Source organism: Spea bombifrons, chromosome 11, assembly GCF_027358695.1.
Source record: "Spea bombifrons isolate aSpeBom1 chromosome 11, aSpeBom1.2.pri, whole genome shotgun sequence".
NCBI classification, from domain to species: domain Eukaryota; kingdom Metazoa; phylum Chordata; class Amphibia; order Anura; family Pelobatidae; genus Spea; species Spea bombifrons.
In genome coordinates, this window is record NC_071097.1 from 2826087 (window position 1) to 2851913 (window position 25827).

A 25827-nucleotide genomic window follows, 5' to 3' on the forward strand; every position below is an offset into this window, starting at 1 on the left:
GGCAGGGTTTGGGAGCGTGCACTCACTGACAGTATGCAGCAGCCAGGGCATGTAGTGCCAGGGTGCAGCGTCTAAAGCGGACCAGAGCGACAGCCCGCGCAGAGGTAAGACTCCGCCTCCCTATCCACGGTCATTAACCCCTAGAGTGCCAGCTCCGCGTATAACATGCGCTAGCGGCGCTTTTTCCGCGGGCAGCTTCAGGGACGGGGCTTCAGTGTGGGCCGAAGCCCTGACATCCCCCCCCACCCAGGCTTAATGATCGCTCCGTGAGAGCGATCGGGCAGCGTTAAACCCTTCAGTGCCGCGGTTTGCGGCATTGAATGGGTTAACGCTGCGCGATCGCTCTCGTGGAGGCCTGTCGGGACAGAGTGTGTCTCAATGCTCTGCTCCTCTGGAGCGACAGCGCTGATATAGTAAAAAAAAATAAATATATATATATAAAAAACATCTTTCACAGCCAAAGCTGCTTTCAGGTCAGTTGCTGTCAAGCAGAGCCAATCAGAAATGTGCTGCTTCTCTGAACAGTGATATCCCCTCCCCCTTCCATCAGTGACAGCTGTCATAGAGAGAGAGGGGTCAAAAAAAGTTTAAAAAAATAATAAAAACACATGCATTATCAATAAAAATATTCGTTTGTATTTTTTACAGTATTACATTATTTTTTTCCCCTTTTTTTATCTGATCGCAGAGCGGTGACACCTTAGGTCGCTGATTATTGACCTGTCTTAATGCTCAATGTCTGTGGTTTACAGATTTTTTTAAATATTTTTTTCATTTTACACTATTAATTTTGGCTTTTAACATTTTTTTTAAAAAACATTTTTACACTTTTTTTTATTTTACACAATTAAGTTAAAAAACATTTTTGAACAAATGTAAAAAAAAAATTGGGTCACTGATCAGTAATGTCCCCCCCATCAATAGCCGGCGACCTAATCTAATCATCCCTACCACTAACACATAAGTGTAACATAACCTTACATCTAACCGTACCTAACGCTTTCACTATCCACTAACAGGATCCCGACACTACCCCTAACTCCAACCGCAAGGCACAGGTCTCCGCTGATCGTTGGCATTTCCGACTGTAGGATTTTGTTATTAAGTCTAGAAACTACCGTAAAGAAGCTTTTATTTTATAAAGAATTTAGAATTCTCACTTGTGTCTCTTTTTTTTTTTTAAATTCCAGGTAGGGTTTGACCTTTTTGGGGGGGACAAGAAGTGTTAAAGAGCAAAGGAGCTGGAAAATGTCTGATGTTTTGAGTAAGAACCCGGATCTGGAGTTTGACTGCTTGCAGCCTTTTTTTTACCCGGATGAGGATGATTTTTATTTGTGCGGCCCCGACTCTGCTCCCCCAGGGGAGGACATGTGGAAGAAGTTTGAGTTACTTCCCTCTCCTGTCTCGCCCAGTCAAGCTGAGCTGCAGAATGACTCCCCATCCCCTGGACAGTTGCCTTTTCTGGATGATGGGTTGTCTGCTGACGGGGATTCCTCAGACTGGGCATCTGAGCTGCTTCTGTTGCCCCCGGAGTCTGACCTTTCGGGGGGACCTGACTGGGGCTTGATGCAAAACGCAGGTCTCAACCTGAAGTCCATCATCATCCATGACTGTATGTGGAGCGGTTTCTCAACAAAGGAAAAGCTGGAGAGGGCAGTAAGTGAGAAGTGGGGCAGAACCGTAAAAGCCACCGACACCTACCAGCCGGGGACCCTTCCTGCCAGCGGCATCACAGGGCGAGGGGAGGATTTGAGCAACCCTGCCACTCAATGTGTCGACCCGGCAGCGGTTTTTCCATTCCCACTCAGCAATTGCAGTGGTGTCCAAGCTGGTGCCTTCTGCATTGTGGCCCCTTCTTCATCTGCCCCTTCTGCTGCCCCGAGCAGGGGCAACAGTCATTCCTGCGCGACCAGCTCCAGCTCTGGATGGGACACCCACAGTGAATCAGGTAACTATACATCAACTTTTTTTTTTGCCTCCTTCTCCAGGATTGGACCGTGGAATGTCTTCCCGACCTTATTTGTAGATAATTGTGTTTAACTTTTTTTTACCAACTTTAATTTTAACAAATTTTGCCTAATTGGTGAATTTTTAAGGATTTCTGAAAACGAAGAGGGAACGAAGGAAAAAAGAATGAAAAAAATCTTTTAATTATTGTATTAATTTGTCCACTGTAGCCAAGTACTCCCTCCCCCCTCCCTCTCACAATTTTCTGGGAACCTTGCCAGCAGTTTATTAGCAGCTGTTACATTTCAGGGTGTAATCAGCTTTTGGCAAGCTTCCCAGGTTTTATTAGGAGTGTTGACAACCCTCTCAGAAAATAATCAGGGACGGAGGTTACATACAGGGCACCAAAGAAAAAAAAAAAGGTGTAGTTAACCATTGCAATACCAGAGATCATTTAGCCTGCCTTTTTTATCTGCTTTAAAGCTGCTGTTCCACATAGACATGTTTTTTCTCAACTTTCCTAGATTATTATTATGTAGTATTATAGTATACACCTTAAATAAACATTTTCCTCTTTAAAATAGCAGACTATCCTTCCTGTCTGTCTGCGCTGCTCCGCCTGCTCGTCTCCTATCACACGAGACACCTCAGTCCCTCGCTGAAAACCAATTTTATAATACAAATACCCAAAAATATACAGTCTACACTATTTTTTTTTATTATTATTATTGTTATATACCGTATTGGCTCGGATATAGGCCGCCCCCGTATATAGGCCGCACCCTAAAAGTTTGGTGCTTTTTTAAAGAAAAAGTTTTTTTCTTTAAAAAAGCACCAAAAAACATGCTGCCACTCTGCCCCCCCCAAGATATGCTGCCACTGTCCTCCCCCCCCGAGATATGCTACGACTGTTCTCCCTCCCTGAGATATGCTACGACTGTCCTTCCTCCCCGAGATATGCTACCACTGTCCTCCTCTGTCCCCCCCCCCGACTTACCGGAGCAGACTCCCGGGTGTCTTGCGGGGCCGGCGGGGGACATCTACGCAATACAACATCCGGCCTGAAGGGAAATATCTACGACGCTATTATGGCTCTATATACTTTTCTCTCAGCTAGGACAGCCGCAGATTGGTTCCCAATCACTAATGGCACACGACAAGGATGCCCACTATCACCCAATTGACATTCGAGAGAGGTATCGTGGGATTCCAGTTAAAATCGGTGGAGTGTAAGATCAGCCTATATGCAGACGATGAGTTTATGTCTTTTGAATAGAACATTTGGATTTCTTGTTTCAGATTATGAAGGAGACAATGACGGAGATGACGAAGAGGAAGAGATTGATGTCGTAACAGTGGAGAAAAGACCCACTTCCTCCGAGTCTATGACATCATTCACAATCACCGTACGCAAGAGAGTCAAGAGCAAGGCCACACAGAGCGATTTGCTTCTCAAGACACCCGCCCCTGCTCATCAACAACACAACTACGCAGCTCCTTCTCCAAAGGTGGGCACAGAGGAGGTGGTCCGCCCCCCAAAAAAGCCGGGAAACGAGGCGCCGAAGAGCATTGTGCCGCAAGCGGCGGAAAGCTCAAGCCCACTCGACTATGACTCGGATTACAGCGAGAGAAAACAGAAGCACAACATTCTAGAACGCTTGCGCCGCAACAATCTGAAATCCAGGCTGCTCGCGCTAAGGGACCACGTACCAGAACTTGCCAAAAAAGACAAAGCGGCTAAAATAGTAATCCTTAAAAAAGCCACCGATTACGTCTATTCCCTCCGGGCCAACGAGGAGAAACTCTTGCAAAAGAAGGAAAAACTTCAACTCAGACAGCAACAGCTGCTGAAGAAAATTGAGCACGCAAAGGTTTGATTGACGGCTTTTTCCTCTCCAGAGCGCTCACTGCTCCGTGGCACTTTTTTTTTTATTTTTTTACATTTTTTTGTTTTTTTTTAATACTACAAAAGCGTTTTGAATTTCAATTCAGTTCACAACTTTTTGATTTTTTTGTTTTTTCAAAACAACTGGCATTATGTTACGTATAGACATTCAAAATGTTTTTTTTACTAAGGTTTTTTTTTTTTTTGCATTTTTGAGCTGGTGACATTTTTATTATTCTTTATACAACAAAAGAATGTTTGATGTTTCTGAACGTTGGTTAAAATTTCAATCCAGTAGAAAATAATAATATATATTTTTTCGGAACAACTGGATTATGTTATGAATTTTAAGCCTGCCAAATTATTTACTGTATCCATTTTTTGTAATTTTTAAAGTGTGTTTTTCAGATTTTTTTTCATTTCTTGTGAGCTGCTGACTTTTTTTATTTTATACAATCCATGATCTTTTTTTTTCTTCTTCTAGTTAGGGTACTTATACTGTATTGCTGATGAATGATAAATATCATTCATCCACTTGCCTTTTTGTACACTTATCTCGGACTATGCCGGGACTACCCCTTTTATCTCGGATTTTACTACTTATTGAAAATGTTTTCTATAAAAATATATTGTTAATTTCTTTGTTTACCTGCATATGTGAGTACGAGGTTGATACATACCTAAATTTCATATTTACAATATTTTGTTTGGGGTACTTTTGGCACTTTTTGGCATTATATTTGCCTTATTTTTTGTTAGTCTGTTTCTCCTTGTTAACGTATTTGTCCGTGTTTTTCTGGGAATAGGACTTGAGCATCGTTGAGTTTTGTGTTCTGTTTATTCGTTTTCCGGCACTAAAGCACTTCGAAATACCTCATGTTTATGAAAATAAATAATGGCGACAAAAGAATACGAGTCTTTTTCGTTAATCAAGTTGCTTTTGACCTTGAAAAAAAATACTTGGTCGTAAACCCAGTAGTATGGTCAGATCATCACGGCCTAAACTTCTCCATCTCCTCGGAGCTAATTGAACTTCCCCCTCCAAGGCTAGCCAAACGCCAAGTCCATGCCTCTAGTCAGGACTGTTTTGGTGGCAAGAAGGGGACTTACACAATATTACGCAGGTGGTCTGTACAGGTGGTTTGTACTAATTGCAAATTTTATGTACAAAATTCCGAAAATGAGGCAAGACCCCCACAAACAAAAACAAAGTAAAAAGCTCGGAATTTGCGTTTGAATTTCGGGGGCTCATTCACTCTCTAACACGCTCATTCTCACACTCTCTAAATGTCTCTGCCGACCGCTTCCCCCTCTGTGTCTCACAGAAGGGAGAAGAACAAGAAGATGAAGAGGAGAAGGAGCATTCAAAGAGTGTGTGAGAGAGAGAGAACGAGAATGAATATGGACAATGTGTGCATATTCGGCCCTGGTGGATATCAATACCAGAGCCATAAAACAGACGTCGGTGGGCAGTCCTGGCCGCGTCCCGCAATGGAAAGGCTCCGGGTTGCCAGAGCCCAGAACTTCCCAGGTATGGGTAGGCATCAGCTGTCAGTCTAGCCAATGAGAACTCACCAAATATTCTGTTTTTGCCACTCATTGCCACCAGCCACCTCTAGTGCACATTGTTTAAAAAAAAAGATCCTGAACGTTATTTAAAACTACAAAACTCTGAGACATACAAATAAAGTAAAAAACAATCCTAAACTTTATTTAAAACTACAAAACTCTGAGACATACAAATAAAGTAAAATAAAAAAATCCTAAACTTTATTTAAAACTACAAAACTCTGAGGCATACACATAGAGTGTCATATACTTCCTCAGAGATATTTTCCATCAGAGCAAAATCGACCGTTTAACGAATCCGCCTTTCCGAGCGCCTAACGGTACGCGGGACTACATCTCCCAGCATCCCGCGCGCAACGACGTCCCAACGCGCAGCATTTGGCTGAGGGCGCCCTTGACACGCAAGTGAGCCGCAAGCCATGATTTCCGGCTGGAAACTTCCGGTTATGGACTTACTTCCGGCTCGATTCAGTTTGATCACTGCTGAATCATTCGTTTATTGTAGTCGGTGCTGAGCCGTATACCGGTATGTATATCGTTAATCCACGCGCCATGTTGGTAACTATAGTAACCGTAATTATGAGAAAATTGACGGGCTTTTCTTTGCGCTGTGATTGGTTGCCTGGTTTCGGGTATCACTAGTGGTTTTATTCATATTAATGATATTTATTGCCCTTTTTCATGCAGAGGATAAAACTCAGCCAATATATATCAGTACAACGTATCTCCTGGTGGCTAATGCTAATATCATAATGCATGCCATTATCACCATGGCAACTCTCGGGGGGGGGGGGGTTGCCCCAGTCTCGAGGTGAAGGGGCAGATTCTCAGGACCACACAGTTAATCTGATGGTAGCGAAGACTCCCGATTGGTGCTTTTCCTACTGTTGATATCTCTGCTTGAATGCAGGTGACTAAATGAAGTTCGTGTCTTTCAATAATGACAAGTCAGTGTTTCCACGGCGACCAGTATTGGAGCCGCTTGGGTAGCTCATTGGATGGGTCGCTCTGGAATCTGCATGATAGCCCATTAAAGGGTTAATATGTAAAGCGCCTCAGGGGCAGCGGGGGCACCGTGTACTTGCGTGTCGCAAGTTGGACTGCAATTCTCATCATCCCAGCTTCATATAGGAAGTGTGGCGGGGAGGAATAGGTCAAATGAAAGAGTTTAAAGGATGGGAAAATGTTGGAAGAAGAGTAAAACTAGAGGATCGGAGGGTTAGATGGAACCTTGAGGACCAAGGTGATCTTGTCTAGAACCCTGTGGTTCCTTTTAGATGAAGTCAAGGTTTGGGGGGGTCTCGATCCGGCTTCAGCTCGTAATGTTCGCTTGAGGAACCAGGGGTAGAGCAGAAGCGTTGGGCTTAAGCCAACTGCAGTTTATTAGAGCTTAAGAGCGGCTTCTTGTATCTAGGAGATCAAGATCGTCCTCCAATAGTTCTTCGGTTCAAGGATGACTTTGGTCTTGAGTTCTTCTGTTGGCTTGCGTTGTAACATAATGTCTTCCCACAGATGGTTTTGGGAGTCCCTTCCCTAAAGCTCTGAAGAACCCATGGAGGTTATGGATGGGAATCCAGACCCGCACGAAGAAGGAAGTCTCGAGGAGCCCTACGAGTCGCCTCCCAGAGAAGGGATCGAGGTGGACGTGGCGTCCTTCCAAGAGGAAGGCCCCCTGTTAATCTGCTCTGAAAGCGGGAAGTATTTGACCGGCGATCCGCCGCCCCCCAAACCCCCGAAGCCCCGGGTGACAAAGAAGCCGTACTCGTGTAGCGAGTGCGGCAAGTGTTTCGCCAAAAAGGCCTACCTGGTGATCCACGAGCGGATCCACACGGGCGAGAAGCCCTTCGCGTGCGCCGAGTGCGGCAAGTGCTTCACCTCCAAGTCGAACCGGAGCACGCACGAGAAGTTCCACAAGGGGGAGAAGCTCTACGCCTGCTTCGAATGCGGGAAGTGCTTCACCACCAAGTCCTATCTCATCGTCCACAAGAGGATCCACACCGGCGAGAAGCCCTTCGAGTGCCCCAAGTGCGGCAAGTGCTTCACCCGCAATCAGAAACTCCTCTCGCACAGCCGCATCCACACGGGGGAGAAGCCCTTCCAGTGCCCCGAGTGCGACAAGTACTTCGCCCGCAAGTCTGACCTCGTCGTCCACGAGAGAACGCACAGCGGCCAAAAGCCGTACAAGTGCGCCGCCTGCGGCAAGTGCTTCACCAAGAAGTCGAGCCTCGGCATGCACGAGCGGACTCACACCGGGGAGCGGCCCTTCGTCTGCTCCGAGTGCGGCAAAGGCTTCTCCCAGAAACACCACCTCCAGACGCATCACAAGATCCACGCGAGGGTCAAACCCGCCGATTAGGTCACCGGGAGGACGGCGAAGAGACCTTGGAGGACTTATTACTGGTCAGGTGTTTAACCGGAGGGGATATTTAGCCCCTCCCCCCCAGAAAAAAATACATCCAATAGCAAGATATACAAATATTAACGTTCCGCTGCCGCAAATTATTTTTGAATTCATTTTAATTGTATTTTAACGTGTTTTTTAATAATTCAGGTTAATTTGTAAAAAAAAAAAAAGTAAAAAAATGGCTCCTTACTTGATTATATACCTTTTTTTTTAATTAAAACAAATAATAAAAAATATATTTTTTTTTATTACTTTGGAGTGTCTCTCCAAAGTAATAAAAAGCTTTTTTTTTATTATTATTATTATTATTTTTTAATGGTTCTGATTGGGCAACCCCCCCCCCCCTTTTTTTTATATTGCTAGTATCAGATAAAAAATTATTGGTAAAGTTTTGTTTTTTTTTTGTTTTGTTTTTTTTAACCAGTTGTAGTTTTTGCCCCATAATAATAGTTTTCGGGCAGCTGCATATCAGCCATTTGTATGATTCTCGCTCTGTTGTCTGAGCCCCGATCTACTAAACGCCCCGACTGCTTATCAGATTGCCTGTGGGGAACAATAGAATGGCTCAGTCTTAATCACCCAGCAGGACTCTCTGACTAATGAAAGTCTATGGAGGAACGGACAAATTCCCTGAATCCTTATCATGCTGCTTGTGGGTGACAATAGAATGGCTCAGTCTTAACCAGCCGGACTCTTCGCTAATGATAGTCTATGGAGGAACGGACTTCATTAGCATCGCCATAAAGCATCAGCTCAGTGTGGTGATTGAGCCGGGAAAGTCACCCAAAATGTCACATGACTGACAGCGACGTCGCCTCCAGGTCGGCAGACAAAGGGAGATAAAAACCAATTCAGCGCTAAGCTTATCGGGGAGGTTTTTTTGGTGAAGTTTAAGCTGAATCCGTTATAAAATGTACAGATTGCGTAACTCGATTGTAAGAATAAAATGAGATTTTGCTATTAAATAGCACATGATGCGGTTCGAGGGCTGTGATTGGATAGGAAGAGGAATCGTACGATATGCGAGTCGTGTCCAATAAAACTTTGTTTTTCTGCCTATTGTGGGTCTTTGTGTCCTTTTCTACAACGCGGTGCCCTAGATCGTGTTCAAACGGGCCGAGCTCCTAGAAAGGAGGGACTGTGCTTCCTGAACGGGGACAGCTGGCAAGTATCTGATATCATAACTGGAAATCAGCTGCTATCTATCAAATCTGGGTATAATTTCAAGAAGATTAGATAGAAGGGAAAATGTACCGTTTTACACGGTGAGGCCTGTGAGATCCGTGGAAAAGACCTAAATTAATTCCCAGAAATAGACTTAGACGTCACTAAATGACGAGGGTTCATTAATAATGATGTATAGAACTAATGGCAAGATTGCCCTAAATAATCATGGCGGCGGTGGCTGCTTTAGTTCGTCTGTTCTGCCGCATGGTTCTTGCGCATGCGCCATTCACGATGCACTGCTTTCTTTGTAGCAAGGATTCCTACGCATGCGTCTTTTCAATACAAGACTTTATTCCTTCTTCTCTATGGTAACAACAGGGCGGTCGAGGATTCCTACGCATGCGTCTTTTCAATATATGTCATCGTACCTTTATCTCTATGGTAACACAGGGCGACCAAGGATGCCAGCGCACGCGCAGTTTTAGTTACCCTGTAGGAAGGAAAGTAAGTGCGTAGAATTACATTTCGCACGTGCTGGCGGATGCTAATGCCACATCCGGTGCTCCTCGGGGAACCCGGAAGTTTACGCAGCTGTTATAGCCACGTGACCGGGAGAAGTAAATACCGGGGAGAAGGCTCCCCCGGAGGAAGTGCTGAACCCCGTAAGAGGGAGTAGGTGAGATTTCCTGCTGCTAGGAGTGGAATTATTAATAAAAACGGAGTTTTCTTACTTGTGGTTATAATAATAATAATAATAATAATAATAGAGGTTCATTAATTAACATCCTAAATGTATCCTGATGAGATGCTCTGCAGACATATAAGGGGTTGATGTAATAGTCCGCAGAGCCGGCATCAGTAATTGATAGAGGAGGTGTGATGCTCTGTAGAGCCAGTACCAGTAATTGATAGAGGAGGTGAGATGGTCTGCAGAGCCAGTACCAGTAATCGATAGAGGAGGTGAGATGCTCCGCAGAGCCGGTACCAGTAATTGATAGAGGAGGTGAGATTCTCTGCAGAGCCGGTACCAGTAATTGATAGAGGAGGCGAGATGCTCTGCAGAGCCAGTACCAGTAATTGATAGAGGAGGTGAGATGCTCTGCAGAGCCAGTACCAGTAATTGATAGAGGAGGTGAGATGCTCTGCAGAGCCAGTACCAGTAATTGATAGAGGAGGTGAGATGTTCTGCAGAGCCAGTGCCAGTAATTGATACAGGAGGTGAGAGGCTCTGCAGAGCCAGTACCAGTAATTGATACAGGAGGTGGGATGCTCTGCATAGCCAGTACCAGTAATTGATAGAGGAGGTGAGATGCTCTGCAGAGCCAGTACCAGTAATTGATAGAGGAGGTGTGATGCTCTGCAGAGCCAGTACCAGTAATCGATACAGGAGGTGAGAGGCTCTGCAGCTTGGGTTTCTTGGGAGTCATAATCGATCCCTCTTGACTTGTAGGTGGACGTCCATGGAGACTCCCGGCCGCAGGGGCCCCGTGGGCTCTGTGCGAATGGACGAGGACACCAGCGTGGTCTTGGATCTTACTCTGGAGATGGTGTATCTGCTCATCGGGGAGGTGAGGCACTCATTCCTCACTTTAAAGGGACGCTCTAGCCATCATCTGCACTTTAAAGCGTCCCTTTAAATGCCCCCCCCTAAATGTATCCCCCCCCCCAGTTAAATGCCCTGGAGGTGCCCTGCCACGTGATGCACTCTCCTCCTGTCAGCTCCAGCATTGGCTCTGCCTGCCGTGCTCTGATTAGTCTTCCCGATCATTTCAATGGGAGCGCTTTCCTGCCGCTGATTGACAGCTTAAGCAGCCAATCAGCGTCAGGAAGTTTCAGATCGTAAAGAAACACCGAATTTAATATTTTAAATGATTATTATTTTGGATGAATGATTATTAAATTACTCGCAGAGGGTTAATGTTGCTCACAGAGTACTTTAATACGCAGCTCTCCATAGAGAGGGTGGCGGGGACATTAGACTGTCCCTCTAATCTGCACCTTTCCATCCCTTGAAGGTTTTGCCCCCCAGGTGCAATCATGAAAGGTTTGATATTTTAATAACAGACCCGAGCTGGGTGGTCTTCTCAGAGTTCATGACTGGTGGCCCTAAAGTATGCCTCGAGATCAAGGGGGTTGTGTTGTGGATCTGGGCATTTGTCCAGCTCTGGTACCTTCCATGCTCCCGTAGGTCGCTTCACTTCTGTGTCTTCCCGTCTTCATGTATAGGCCTTTAATGTCGTGAAGAAGTCTGGTGGGTGTATCGCGTACGGCGGCAGCCCCCATGGATCCTCAGGATGCCGGAGTCCCCAGAGTCCAAGCGCGGCGTCCTCGCCTCGCTCATTGATACACCCCAGGAACAATGACCTGAAGATTCTGGAACTGACCAAGAAGATCAATCAGCTGCTTACTGGAGAGGTGAGAGCCGCCGGAACGGGGCATTGTGCGGCACGCCCGAGGGCTCCTTGTGTGATGGCTGTACCGCTGCTTGTTTCAGGTTCTCTTAAGGTTTGAGGATGTCGCTCTCTATTTCTCCGTGGAGGAGTGGGAATACTTGGAAGAGCACGAGGATCTTTACCGGGACGAAATGACCAATGAGAACCACCAGCCCCCCAGCTTACTGGGTAAGAGGAGGCCGAAGCGCTTCTGATTTCATGGAGTTTGAGAGCATTTGTTACGTCCTAAAAAGATGTGGCAAGATGCCCATTAGGAAGTACCAGTATGCCCCGACTTTATTGCGCAAGAGATCAGGGTCTATTAACAGCCTGGCCTCCCCCTGTCAGCAGAAACCAGTATCGCTGGCTTCATGCAGACTGATTGTGTTTAACGGCGCGAGCACCTGTGTCCCGTTACATGAGAAATGCCCGATCATACGATCGGGCGTTCCCTTTCGGTAAGTGTCACTGATGACTGGAGAGACCCAGTTGGTGTATTTGATTACTCCTCCCCCTGCTGGCTGATCGCACGTGATCAGCAATGCAAGTCTATGGAGCCGTGCTTACTGATCACAGTGTGTAGTCTTCAAACTGTTTGGAGACCCCCGCTCTTCTTATGCCATCTGTGAGTCATATGTAGTAGCAAAAAAGTGTCCTCAGCCATGAAGGAACGTATGGCAAGACCAGTTCCCACTAAATAGACTTTTAGAGTTCTCCTTTTTCAATACGAACCAATAACTAGGATGTCGAAGTTGACATTTTCTGTAAACATCACTCAAGCAGCCATGTGCTTCTTTCCATTAGGTGAATCCACGACGGAAAATGCTGCATTTCAGGGCCCCGGCGGCGACGTTGAACCTAACGCTGGAGACAAATTCCCAAATGTTGATGAACCAAGCCAGGCAGACGGTCCTTCTCCGAGGAGCTGGGGAGAGGAACTGTATGAAGAAGAAGACCCTAATATCATCGTCATTCATTCTTTTACAGGAGAGACAGTGTCGGTTCAAAGCAACGAGGGAACTTCCACTCACCAGAGTGGGGCTTGCCTCGCTGGGAACTTGGATCCCGTTAAATATCCAGCTGCTTGCCAAAGGAACAAGCTGACTCCTTCTGAGTGGGGAAGAGAGTCTGCTCGTAACTCAGAGCTTTACCCCCACAGCGTCTCCACCGGGAAGAAACCATGTTCCTGTTCTAGTTGTGGGAAGTGCTTTAGGAGTAGGTCAGAGCTCGCCGCGCACATGTTGACTCACGCGAGCGAGAACTCCTTTATATGTTCCGAGTGTGGCCGGTGCTTCAGCAGCCGGGGAAACCTGGTCCAACACAGGAAACATCACACGGACGGAAAGCCCTTCCTGTGCTCCTCATGCGGGAAGGGCTTCGTTGACTACCCGACGCTCGTCCGACATCAGAGCGTCCACGCCGAAGGAGGGAAATGTTTTACCGGCAAGTCGAATCTCGTAGCCGGTCCGCAGGTCCGCACGGGAGAAAGGCCGTTCCTGTGTGCCGCGTGCGGGAAATGCTTCAGCAGGGTGGGTCACCTCCTTAGACATCAGCAGACCCACACGGGAAACAAGCCCTTCTCGTGTTCCTTCTGCGGCAAGCGGTTTTCTAGCAACTCGAGCCTTGATCTGCACGAGAGGACTCACACGGGAGAGAAGCCCTTCTCGTGTTCCCATTGCGGGGATCAGTTTAACGCCTACTCGAGTCTCATCAGACATTGCAGGCGCCACACGGGGGAGAAACCCTATTCGTGCTCCGACTGCGGCAAGCGTTTCGCCATCAAATCCAACCTCGTGACGCACCTCCGAGTCCACACCGGGGAAAGGCCGTTCGCGTGTGCCGAGTGCGGGAAGTGTTTCAGCTACAATTCCATACTTGTTAAGCACCAGAGGACTCACACGGGCGAGAAGCCCTTCGCCTGCTCCGAGTGCGGGAAGTGCTTCAGCAACCAGTCGAATCTCGTCTCGCACCGCAGGATTCACACGGGGGAGAAGCCGTTCGCGTGCGCCGCGTGCCTGCAGTCTTTCACCAAAAAGTCCAGTCTGATCAAGCACCAGAAGATCCACGCGCAGGACCATTCGGGCTCCTTGTCCTAAACGCCGCCGTGTTTCCGAGGACACTGCCAAGCTCGGGCCGTTTAAACATTTGGGCTTCAGCCGTTGATGAAATGTATAGCAGATAAAAGCAATGTTACGCATTTTATTCCCTCCAGCTCTGTCATGGGTTATTTGTCATGACGGTGCAATACTGAACCCGGGAACGTCCCACGGAGCTCAGGGATTGGACCCTGGCCCACTCAATGTTCCACCACACACACACTCACGCTAACACTGTGGCACATGAGGAAGCTGACAACCTCGTAGATTATTAAATCCCCCCTGTGTGGTCTGCACCCATTTAACGCTCTGCAAATCTTACCGCCTGCCCCCAAACAAAGGCTTTCTCTAGTTCCACCTCTACATTCCCGCTTAGAAGGACAAAAAGAGACAAGCAGTGGCAAATAAGTCACACAAAGGACCCCTGCAACCCAGAAGTGCCAACCCATAAAATTGTCCACAAAGTGCTGGTCCGACCAGTAAGTTGAGTGTTAACGTAGATGTGTATGAGAAGCAGTGTGTAAGCATGAGTGTGTGTGTGTTGGCAAGTATCGGTAAGAGTATGTGTAAGCATGTGTGTAAGCATGAGTGTTTGTACATATGTGTGCCACTGCTTATTGGGGGGGGTGCAAGGTGCCAATGGGGCCCACTTGGCTTTACTTACCCTGCCGGGCCAGAAGGTGCCAGCCCTGCCCTGGAAACATCTGTTACCCTCAAAATGGTTGCTTATACACCGATACAGTCAGGTTTCACACCAAAGGTGCGGGCAACATTATCTCCTATGGGTTTATTCACTAAAGAGAGAGCATTGGTTTCCGTTCTCCGACAAGACTGGCCGAGCTGGCCCTGTATAATGTATAATTCCACGTGAAAGGAGACCTCTCGCCGATTTAACTATACATTATCCAGGAGAATCCTTGTCCTGCAGGAGAAGTTCGCTGGGGTCGGACCCTCAATATAAATAGCTAAGCGAAGAAGCTGAAACCTAACGCTCCCACTAGCTCTCCTGCCAACTCTCCATTTGGTTCTGAAAGTCTGCTGCCACCTCTGCTGGGAGGCTGTTCCACTTATCTACCACCCCTTCTTGCCACAGTTGGTCTTTATCTTGTGAGATGACCTTCCCTAAGTCTGCTATGATGTCACGTGTTCGCATACTGTAAGGAGTATGGTTTTTTTTTTTTGTAATCTATGCATTTTACTTTATTTTTAAGTGAACTCTGCTAACCGGGTGAATAAAAGCAACAAAATAAAATCCTTCAGAATAAAATACTTCTTGTCGCCGAAATTGGATTTCTTTTTTATTTAAATAATAAATTAATTAAAATAAATAAATATAGAATATTCCATATACATTCTATATATTATGTGTATGTATATATATATATATATGACATTATGATATTTAGTAAATTCTAATTTTTTTTATAATAAACAAATTGGCCATCCAAATTTTTCCTGCGTCTAGAATTTACCATCGGATCGGCCCCCCATTCGGCCCCCGTTTCTCCTGCTGTAAAGACTCAAACCTTAATCGGTTGTTGGTCTCGTCTTAGATTCAGGAGCCGTATGTCTATCCCATGCGTGTTTAATACCCTCACTGTATTACCCTCTACCACTTCTGCCAGGAGGCTGCTCTAAAAATGAAAGGCACGGACGGGGATCGAACCCGTGATCTTCGGTTTACGAGACCGACGCCTTACCACTTGGCCACCGCGCCGACTGGAGAACTTGCCTGAGAGAGTCTTCTTCTCAAAGCGATTGGGCTTTCGACCACCATTGATATACCGTAAACCGATACAGATTTTATTTCCGTGTATGATCTCCGTATACGAGTTTTTACGGACAGCAGACTATACATCCAGCTCCAGGTTGTTTTCTATATATAGTGGGAGGTCACTTATAGAGGTGTATACGTATAATAGTATTTTATATATATATAGCAGGAGGTCACTTATAGATGTGTATACGTATAATAGTATTTTATATATATATATAGCGGGAGGTCACTTATAGATGTGTACATGTATAATAGTATTTTATATATATATAGCGGGAGGTCACTTATAGATGTGTATACGTATAATAGTATTTTATATATAGCGGGAGGTCACTTATAGAGGTGTATACGTATAATAGTATTTTATATATATATAGCAGGAGGTCACTTATAGATGTGTATACGTATAATAGTATTTTATATATATATAGTGGGAGGTCACTTATAGATGTGTATATGTATAATAGTATTATATATATATATAGCGGGAGGTCACTTATAGATGTGTATACGTATAATAGTATTTTATATATAGCGGGAGGTCACTTATAGAGGTGTATACGTATAATAGTATTTTATATATATATAGCAGGAGGTCACTTATAGATGTGTATACGTATAATAGTATTTTATATATATATAACGGGAGGTCCCTTATAGATGTGTATACGTATAATAGTATTTTATATATATATAGCAGGAGGTCACTTATAGATGTGTATACGTATAATAGTATTTTATATATATAGTGGGAGGTCCCTTATAGAGGTGTATACGTATAATAGTATTTTATATATATATAGCAGGAGGTCACTTATAGATGTGTATACGTATAATAGTATTTTATATATATATAACGGGAGGTCACTAATAGATGTGTATACGTATAATAGTATTTTATATATATATAGCGGGAGGTCACTTATAGATGTGTACATGTATAATAGTATTTTCTATATATAGCGGGAGGTCGCTTATAGATATGTATACGTATAATAGTATTTTCTATATAGTGGGAGGTCACTTATAGATGTGTATACGTATAATAGTATTTTATACATATAGCGGGAGGTCACTTATAGATGTGTATACGTATAATAGTATTTTCTATATATAGCGGTAGGTTACTTATAGATGTGTATACGTATAATACTTCATATATATACATATAGCGGGAGGTCACTTATAGATGTGTATACGTATAATAGTATTTTATATATATATATAGCGGGAGGTCACTTATAGATGTGTATACGTATAATAGTATTTTATATATATATATATAGCGGGAGGTCACTTATAGATGTGTATACGTATAATAGTATTTTATATATATAGCGGGAGGTCGCTTACAGATGTGTATACGTATAATAGTATTTTATATATATAGCAGGAGGTCGCTTATAGATGTGTATACGTATAATAGTATTTTCTATATAGCGGGAGGTCACTTATAGATGTGTATACGTATAATAGTATTTTATATATATATAGCGGGAAGTTACTTATAGATGTGTATACTTATAATAGTATTTTCTATATATAGCGGTAGGTTACATATAGATGTGTATACGTATAATAGTATTTTATATATATAGCGGGAGGTTACTTATAGATGTGTATACTTATAATAGTATTTTATATATATAGCGGTAGGTTACTTATAGATGTGTATACGTATAATAGTATTTTTTATATATATATATATAGCGGGAGGTTACTTATAGATGTGTATACGTATAATAGTATTTTATATATATATATATAGCGGTAGGTTACTTATAGATGTGTATACGTATAATAGTATTTTATATATATATATATATATAGCGGGAGGTTACTTATAGATGTGTATACTTATAATAGTATTTTATATATAGCGGTAGGTTACTTATAGATGTGTATACGTATAATAGTATTTTATATATATATATATAGCGGGAGGTTACTTATAGATGTGTATACTTATAATAGTATTTTATATATATAGCGGTAGGTTACTTATAGATGTGTATACTTATAATAGTATTTTATATATAGCGGTAGGTTACTTATAGATGTGTATACGTATAATAGTATTTTATATATATATATATATAGCGGGAGGTCACTTATAGTTGTGTACATGTATAATAGTATTTTCTATATAACGGGAGGTTACTTATAGATGTGTATACTTATAATAGTATTTTATATATATAGCGGTAGGTTACTTATAGATGTGTATACTTATAATAGTATTTTATATATAGCGGTAGGTTACTTATAGATGTGTATACGTATAATAGTATTTTATATATATATATATATAGCGGGAGGTCACTTATAGTTGTGTACATGTATAATAGTATTTTCTATATAACGGGAGGTCACTTATAGATGTGTATACGTAACTGCCCCTCTCCCACCCGTCCCTGTGTGATTCTAATACATAGACAGTTAATCACCTGATCTATTTAATCATGCCAGTAGAGGGCGCCAAATCTTTGGATGCCTTTATTACCCATCACTCCCCATTCCTTCTCTCACCTCACTGCACCTTCCAGAATATTCCAAGCCCTCTCTCCCTCTCATTCTGTTCACACAATCCGTCTTTTCTCTCCACTCTCTCTTCATATATCGCCCTCCAGGCCCTACCTCACAGTTCTTTGACCACCTTTCTGCTTTGACATCCTCTTCTGGTCTCTCTCATGGACCCCCAAAAGTTTAATAATTAGTTATGCACTTCACCCTTCAGCACAGACGGGTTTTATTACATGTATTAGTATCATGTGATAATTCATTGTTTTTAAATTTTGTATCAGTAAAGCAAAAAAATCCCTAAAATTCCTTAACCCCTTAATGACAAAACCCGTACATGTATGGGCTCAAAATGCATTGTTTTCAATGGGTTTAGGGACCACCAATTGTCCTCAAGGGGTTAAATTTATTCCCGCGATCAAAGTTTTTTCAAAATGAATGGATGGAAATTTATTTCTCCCCGGCGTGGACCAACTGATGCCTGACAAGAGTGGATTTAACAGTGAAACACTTCCCGCACTCGGAGCAGGAGTACGGCTTCTCTCCTGTGTGGCTCTGGAGATGGGTAACGAGATTGGATTTATCGATGAAGCGTTTTCCGCACGCCGAACAGGAGAACGGCTTCTCCCCCGTGTGAATCCTCTGATGTTTGATGTACGACGAGCTGCGGGCAAAACGTTTCCCGCACTCGGGACACGAGAACGGCTTCTCTCCGGTATGGATCCTCTCGTGGGTGATGAGGCTGGACTTATCGGTGAAACTTTTACCGCAGGCCGAACACGAAAAGGGTTTCTCCCCCGTGTGGCTCCTCTGGTGTTTGGCGAAATTGGATCTGTTGTTGAAGCTCTTCCCGCAGACGGAACAAGCGAACGGCTTCTCCTGCGTATGGATCCTACGGTGCGTGATAAGGTTGGTGTTACTGACGAAACGTTTCCCGCATTCGGAACACGAGAACGGCTTCTCCCCCGTGTGACCTCTCTGATGGCGGGCCAGATGCGAGCTGCACGAGAAACGCTTCCCGCACTCGGGGCACGGAAAGGGCCTTTCTTGCGTGTGGACCCTCCGATGGGTGATGAGGTTGGTGTTGCTCGTAAACGATTTGCCACAATCGGAGCACGAGTAGGGTTTCTCTCCCGTGTGACTCTTCTGATGCCTCATGAGGTAGACGTTATCTGGAAAGACTTTCCCGCAGTCGGAGCACGAGTGCTGCTTGGCCTCGGTATGAATTCTCTCGTGGTAGACGAGACTTGACTTGTCGCTGAAGCTCTTTCCGCAAGCGGAACACAGGAACTGGTTCTTTAACGCGTGACTCTTCTGATGGTAGACGAGACTCGATTTATACGTGAAGTTTTTGCCGCATTCCGAACAAGACAGCCTTTCTCCTTTGTGGGTTGCTTGGTGTCTGAGGAGGATGGAGTTACTGGAGAAACTTTTTTGACACTCGGTGCAGCTGAACATCTTCCCTGGGCCATGTGCCTTCTTGTGAGACGCATAAGAGGCTTTAGAACGAAAAACCTCATCACACTCGCTACACTTTACTAAAAAACACCCAATTCTCTCATTTTTACCTTTCTTTACCATGCTTTCATTATGAGGATCAAAATTATTGCCTCCGTAGACGTGGCTTCTTGGTGTAGCTCTTGCAAAAGGTTCTTCCTCAGACAAGACTTCATCCTTCTTAACACGCGTGTATCCTTTTCCTTCGCGTTCCGTGGGAATGTTATCTCCTGCGTGATTGCCACCCCCATCCGAGTCGTCTTTGATTTGAACGGCTATGCATTCCATTTGGGCTTCCATTCCATCGGATTCCTCTTTCACAACAACAGTCGTGTATTCTGGTGGTGAGTAACCGTGGAGATCTGCGACATCTTCTTCATCGGGTGAGGCTGATTCCACCTTAATACAAACAGGCGGATTTTCCACGGCTGAATAAGTGTCGTGGTGGATGAGGTTTCCATCTTCATTGGAGACAGATTCCTCCTTAATCTGATGTTCTGAAGGTGCGTGAATGTCTTCACGATGTTTAGAGGAGGCCAACTCCTCCTTTCCAAAGTTACTTGGAAATTCTGAATGTATATGTTTCCCGTGTACAGCACCTGAGGGATATTCTTCTTCCTCCATATTTTTTTTACCGTCACTTGTCTCTTTAGATACGATATCTGAGAAAGAAAACATGAATTTGGAATTAATTTTTACCATCGTTCATAGTGACATCTGTTGGATGTAAAGGGAAGGAAGGGCATTGGATTCCTTTTCTTATCCTTTGATAACATAAATTCTAGTGTTCAGCTGTACCTATTGGCCCTATAGACACCATTGTTGTTGACAACCAGAGCTGGTTGATGTCATGTGACCTTTTATGTGTCAGTGATTGGGACTGACAGTTGCCATCCGTTTTAGAAGGCCTCTTTGTTTCAGCAGGGTGACCGGGGAAAAGAGGGCAAATTGCGCTTTTTCCTTGATAACTGACACTCATAGAAATTATAACTTTTTGCCCAATTCTAGTTATGAGGTCACGCTTACACAGGAGGGACCTACTTTCGCCAAGGTGGGGGCCACCATATTTTTTTTCACAACAGACTCTCCCTACTGGTGTCACAGCTGATATATTTCAGTGGGCCAACACAAGTCACCAGTTTTTAGGACCTTAGAGGTTCTATCTTAAGACTGAGGAAACTCTGAGGTTACGAAAGCTTAGACTTGTAAGCATGGCTGAACTGGCCTACTGGAAGAGCTACCTCCGATCTGGCCAGCCATCCAATTATAAGTGTCAGACTCAGAGGGGGTTCTGAAAGCTTAGCCAACCCGCATCTCTTTTCTATGTTTGTGCTCCATGGTGTCAAAAAATCCTCCTCTTGTTTATACAAGGTGAAACAACCAATGGAACGATCCATTATTTTCATCATTCTGTTATATGACAGGGATTGCCGGGAGACACGGGACAGCTCCTTTTATTTAGGGACTGTCCTGGGACATGTAGTCACCATAGTCTACCATTGGCCTCTCTGGGCTGGTCAGGGGAGATCGGAGGATCAAAGGTTGGGCAGCTACCCGGGAGAAGAGGAACAGTGGAAATTGTGACTGTAGTGCCAAATCCGGGACTGATGGGAAGTATGTGTTCATATACACATTATTGGGGCTGCAGAACCCAGTGATACCCTCACACCCTGCAGCTTCAGGACAGGAAAGAAGGTATGGGGATTCGAACACATCACCTGCCCCTCTCACCTTCGCTAGGTAATTTCATCCTGCACCCAGATCACCCTATAGACTAGACCCTCAGAGGGGTATGATCCCATACCTACCCCTGTGCTCTCTGGGTCTCTCCTCAGTCCTCAGTAATCCACAGGAGATGACAGTTCAGCCTTCTGCTCGCATGCTGTGGTTCACAACACAAGAGACGGTTACCTCTGTTTGTCTGGCACAGGAGCCATTTTGTTGGAGCCAACTTAATACATGACAGGATTTGGTCTCCAAGAAAATGGCTGCCGTTTGGGCTCCAGGAAAATGGCTACCTTTGCAGAAATTGAATAGGGACATTTTCTGAGTAAAAGGGTCCCTTGGCCGGAAATAAATGCACATGCATACTTTCTTAATGAACAGACCCTGAAATATTAACCCTTTAATAGCCAATTGTGGAGATTCGCCATATGTGTTATCGAAATGGCTCTGATACCGGCCCCGTGGAAACCTTGACTAGTCATTATTTAAAGATATACCTAATTAAGTAACCTGCATTCAAGCAGAGATATCAACAAATAACATACAGGGAGGAAAAGCACCAATTGGGAGTCTTATATATGATCACAGCGTGGGGGAGAATAGGAAGTAGTCGGCTGCAGACTGTATGACCGTGATAATCTGCCCCTTCACCCAGAGACTGGGGCAAAAACCCTGAGAATCTGCCCCTTCACCCTGAGACTGGGGTAAAATACCCGAGACAGGGGCAAAACCTCAGACTTCCAGAAAAGCAGGACTATCGCACACAAAGCAGGGCAGTTGGGAGGAATGCATTGGGCCTGTTGGGGAGATCCAAGGATCAGAGAGTGGTGGAATCAGGATAGATGTTGTTGCCCTGCGCTCTGCCCCCTGCAGTAGGTAGAATGTCTTAACTCAAAAAGCATGCGCAATGGACCCATCTTGGAAAACATGGCTGACCTGTCATGGCACAGACACCAATCACAGATCCATCGCCACCACCTCGTGCCCCATTGCATATGGCACTTGCCCCCCCCTTCCTAATTTGGGGAATCATTATATTAAATGTTGGGAAGTAGCTGCCAACAGTGCTGAATCTCCAAGGACAATCCTTTTAAGTGGGCTAATGAACAGGCTACTGGGCTACAATCACTATAGTGGAGTCATCTGTCCCAGCATCTCTGCATGCACGTATTAGTAACTATGCTCCGTGCTGGAAATACACCACGATGTCAGAGGTAGAATATGACATCACAGCTCCACCCATCAATGTTGGTAAGTAGAGTAAATTAGGGCAGAATGGTTGATATGGACAGCAGGGGGCATCCAGCTGACATATTTCCCAAGTCCACAAGACCCTGCTAGGATCTCTGATTGCTCCATCTGCTGGCCAATCAGCACTCGGAAAGCTCTGCCAACAATCCCAAATTTGCCAAGGCAGTCACAATAATTACACCTGTGTCACAGCTGATAGTAGCCGGTTGGCAAGATTGCCATAAGATCTGGATTCACAATGGCCACATTGGGTGTTTGTGTGTTTTTATGGTTTCTGTATAATGTATTTGGGTTCATTAAACACTGAAAATGGGGAAATCTTAATTAAACCCACATATGCTAAAAATGACCTTGGTAAGAAAAAGGTTAAGATATCACACAAAATCCAAAAAGTACAGAGAAATAAAGTTTTTCATAAATAGAGGGAAAAAATATTAAAACAATAATATTTAATATTTGAATATGTTTTATTGTCATATTTTTATGTTGAATATTTGTATTATTATATATTCACGTCACTGCAAAAAAAAAAAAGGGGGGATTATGATGAGAAGGTGTCACAGCAAATTATTAGTAGCAAAGAAGCAGAGTGATTCTGTTCCGGTATTGTGGTCTGGCTCAAACTAAGTGTACTAATATTTATATAAAAAAAAAATTACAAAAAAAAAAAATAAAAAATAGAAAAAAAAAATGAATAAAATCAATACTATAAAATTGTATTAAAATATTTGACGCTTAAACCAAAAATGATAAGGACCGTCATAGATCTGTAGTGTAATACATTAAAACGTGATAATTTTTGCTTTTCATAATTGTTTTTTAAATGTTTTGTTCTTTAACGGATCACTCTATTTACCTTAAATATTTATTTACCATATTTGCTCGATTATAAGACGACCTCCCAAAATTTGAATATTGAGGAAAAATAGAAAAAGCCTGAAGACGACCCTATAAGAAAAAAGTTTTACTGGTAAATATTCTCATGTAATCTATTTTTTTCATATTTAATAAAAACTATGATTGAGAAAAATGCATTTTTTGTCATTTGCCAACCTGCCCCCAGTTATGCACATCTGCCCCACGGCTTGCTACTCTGCCCCCCCCAGATACGCCTTATACCCCCCTATTTACCACTCTGCCCCCCTGATATGCCTTATCCCCTCATTGGCCAATCTGCCCCCCTGATATGCCCCTCCCCCCAACCTACCAATGCATTCCTAGACTTGTCCCCCGTACTCCAGATTCCTTGGTGTCTAGTAGGGGCAGCTGGTGGACGTCTGCGTGATGCACACACACAACCTCTGCTGCTACCAAGGACCTCCATCGGGGCTTCTATGATGGAGCACTTGAAGGTCACGCCGGCGCTCCGCCGTAGAGGCCCCAGAGGAAGTGCCGGGCAGCAGCGGAGGTTGTCTGCGAGCATCGTGGCTGCCGGAGAGGAGGATCCAGGTCCCCTGCAGCGCTGCGGGGGATCTGGATCTTGTAGTCAGACCTCTATTTAAGCTCTGATTAGAAGACGACCTCGAATATAAGACGAGGAGTATTTTTCAGAGCATATAATCGAGCAAATACGGTAATTCACTTTTTTTTTTTCTCCGGGATTTTGCCATATTGTCAAATTTTAAAGGTATATGAAAAAGTCCTTTTGATATTTTTTATCTGTCGGCCCTACGGGTTAAGAAGCTGCTCATCGGATTGCATTTCCGTGATCGATGGATTTGTTCTTCAGGTGGATGGCTTGGTGTCTAACGAGACTCGATTTAGCAGTGAAGGCGTTGCCGCAGACGGAACACGAGAAGGTTTTCGCCCCCGTGTGTATGTTCTGATGTTTGAGGGCGTTCGAATTGCTGCTGAAACACTTCCCGCACACGGAACACGTGAACGGCTTCACTCCGGTATGAAGGCCGTGATGTATGAGGAACTGGGATTTGCTGTTGAAGCACTTCCCGCACTCGGGGCACGCGAACGGCTTCTCCCCCGTGTGGATCCGCTGATGTATAATGAGGCTGGACTTATCGGTGAAGCACTTCCCGCATTCGGAGCACGAGAACGGCTTCTCGCCCGTGTGGGTCCTCTGATGGGTCACGAAGTTGGATTTGCTGGTGAAGCTCCTTCCGCACTCGGCGCACGAGAAGGGCTTTTCCCCCGTGTGGATCCTTTGATGGGTAACGAGGCTGGACTTGCAGGTAAAGTACTTCCCGCAGTCAGAGCACGAGAACGGCTTCTCCCCCGTGTGGATCCTCTGGTGGTAGACGAGACCCGACTTGTCGGTGAAGCACTTCCCGCATTCGGGGCAGACGAAGGGCCTCTCCCCCGTGTGGATCCTCTGGTGTTTCAGGAGCTTGGACTTGTCGATGAAGCATTTCCCGCAGTCGGAGCAGGAATAAGGCTTCTCGCCCGTGTGGAGCCTCTCGTGGACCACGAGGTCCGACTTGTGGGAAAAGTGCTTCCCGCAGTAGGAACACGGGAAGGGCTTCTCCCCCGTGTGGACCCTCAGATGCTTATTAAGACTCGACTTATCGATGAAGCATTTCAAGCACTGAGGGCACGAGAAGGGCTTCTCTCCCGTGTGGATCCTTTGATGCGTAAGCAGGTGCGACCTGCTAGCGAAGCACTTCCCACACACCGAGCAGGGCAGGTTCTTGCCCTTGTGGGCTTTTTGGGGTTTACCCAAGTCCGGCTTATCGTTGGGGAAAGCTTGTCGAAGCTCGGAAGAGCTGGACGCGCCCCCCGCTGTCCGGTGACCCGAATTACCAGCCATCCCATCTTCCTCGTTGCCTTGTCTTACCGCTACATTATCACTTGTCCTCGGTTTACTGGGATACCTACCACCGCTAGACCCATACTCCATGTCTTCTTCGCCGGACGTCTCCTCCTCCTTAATACAAGCAGACATATATTCTGCCTCCGTATCGCCTCCAAGTGTATAGACAATGGTGTCTGAGAGGTCGTCTTCTTCATGCGAGACCGATTCCTCCTTAACATTAGTAGATGCATGTCGCACCTCCGTGTAAACGATGGAGTCCACATCGGAGGCCAACTCTTCCTTAATAAGAAGAGCAGACGTGCCCCCCTTCCGGGTATCTGTCGCGGCTGCATCAATACCGGCATCTTTGAGGTGTCCTTCATCACACCAGGCCGCTTCCTCCTTGATACGTCTAGATATATACCCGGTGCTTGTGTGGATGTCAGCTTCTGAGGATTCTGGCTTGATAGAACCAGATGCGGTTCCTGGCCACGGGCGATCGGTTGATGAACTCGTGTCGCCGTCTGCACAGCTGCCGCCTTCATGCGGCACCGATTCCTCTTTAATCTGGACGACTATATAATCCCCTTCGGTGGTCATACCGTCCGAGACGTTCCTTCCTTCCGACAGGTCTTCTCCTGCAGAGAAGCTCTCCTCCTTGATTTGCGCGCTCATGCTCTTCAGGTCGTTTCTTTTCTCGTCTTTTATCGAACGAGGTGGAACGACGGGGCTGTGGCACCCATCGACAATCATACACAGGATGGGGTTCTCTGTTGGAAAGAAAGGGGGTGGTCTGGGTAAAAAGCACTTT

General features: G+C 44.9%; 5 protein-coding genes and 1 non-coding gene across 6 annotated transcripts in view; 2 read left to right on the forward strand and 4 right to left on the reverse strand.

Moving 5' to 3' along the window:
- The window catches only part of LOC128468811 (uncharacterized), a 41482-nt gene that overhangs the window by 13701 nt on the left and 1954 nt on the right, over positions 1–25827 (reverse strand). Inside the window, exon 4 of the mRNA XM_053450631.1 lies at positions 25025–25786. Coding sequence (XP_053306606.1) covers positions 25025–25786 — 762 coding nt within the window. The remainder of the gene's footprint in view (positions 1–25024; positions 25787–25827) is intronic.
- LOC128469205 (N-myc protein-like) lies at positions 1249–5211 on the forward strand. Its single transcript, XM_053451033.1, has 3 exons — positions 1249–1948; positions 3247–3818; positions 5158–5211. Exons 1-3 carry the CDS (start codon positions 1249–1251, stop codon positions 5209–5211), a joined length of 1326 nt encoding a protein of 441 aa, XP_053307008.1.
- Positions 5816–13609, forward strand: LOC128468829 (gastrula zinc finger protein XlCGF26.1-like). The gene is made up of 4 exons (XM_053450648.1): positions 5816–5927; positions 6914–7713; positions 12719–12816; positions 12877–13609. Exons 2-4 carry the CDS (start codon positions 6954–6956, stop codon positions 13498–13500), a joined length of 1482 nt encoding a protein of 493 aa, XP_053306623.1. The 5' UTR covers positions 5816–5927; positions 6914–6953; the 3' UTR covers positions 13501–13609.
- TRNAT-CGU (transfer RNA threonine (anticodon CGU)) lies at positions 15146–15217 on the reverse strand. The gene has a single exon. It is a non-coding gene; the product is annotated as a tRNA-Thr (tRNA).
- LOC128468807 (zinc finger protein OZF-like) lies at positions 18222–21245 on the reverse strand. Its single transcript, XM_053450627.1, has 2 exons — positions 21103–21245; positions 18222–19956 (listed from the first exon to the last, which is right to left on the reverse strand). The coding sequence occupies exon 2, from the start codon at positions 19916–19918 to the stop codon at positions 18248–18250; it is 1671 nt and encodes a 556-aa protein (XP_053306602.1). The 5' UTR covers positions 19919–19956; positions 21103–21245; the 3' UTR covers positions 18222–18247.
- LOC128469207 (gastrula zinc finger protein XlCGF17.1-like) lies at positions 23512–25019 on the reverse strand (the record flags this gene model as incomplete). The annotated part of the gene is made up of 1 exon (XM_053451034.1): positions 23512–25019. A coding segment is annotated over one exon (1062 nt), but the record flags the coding sequence as incomplete, so codon positions are not given.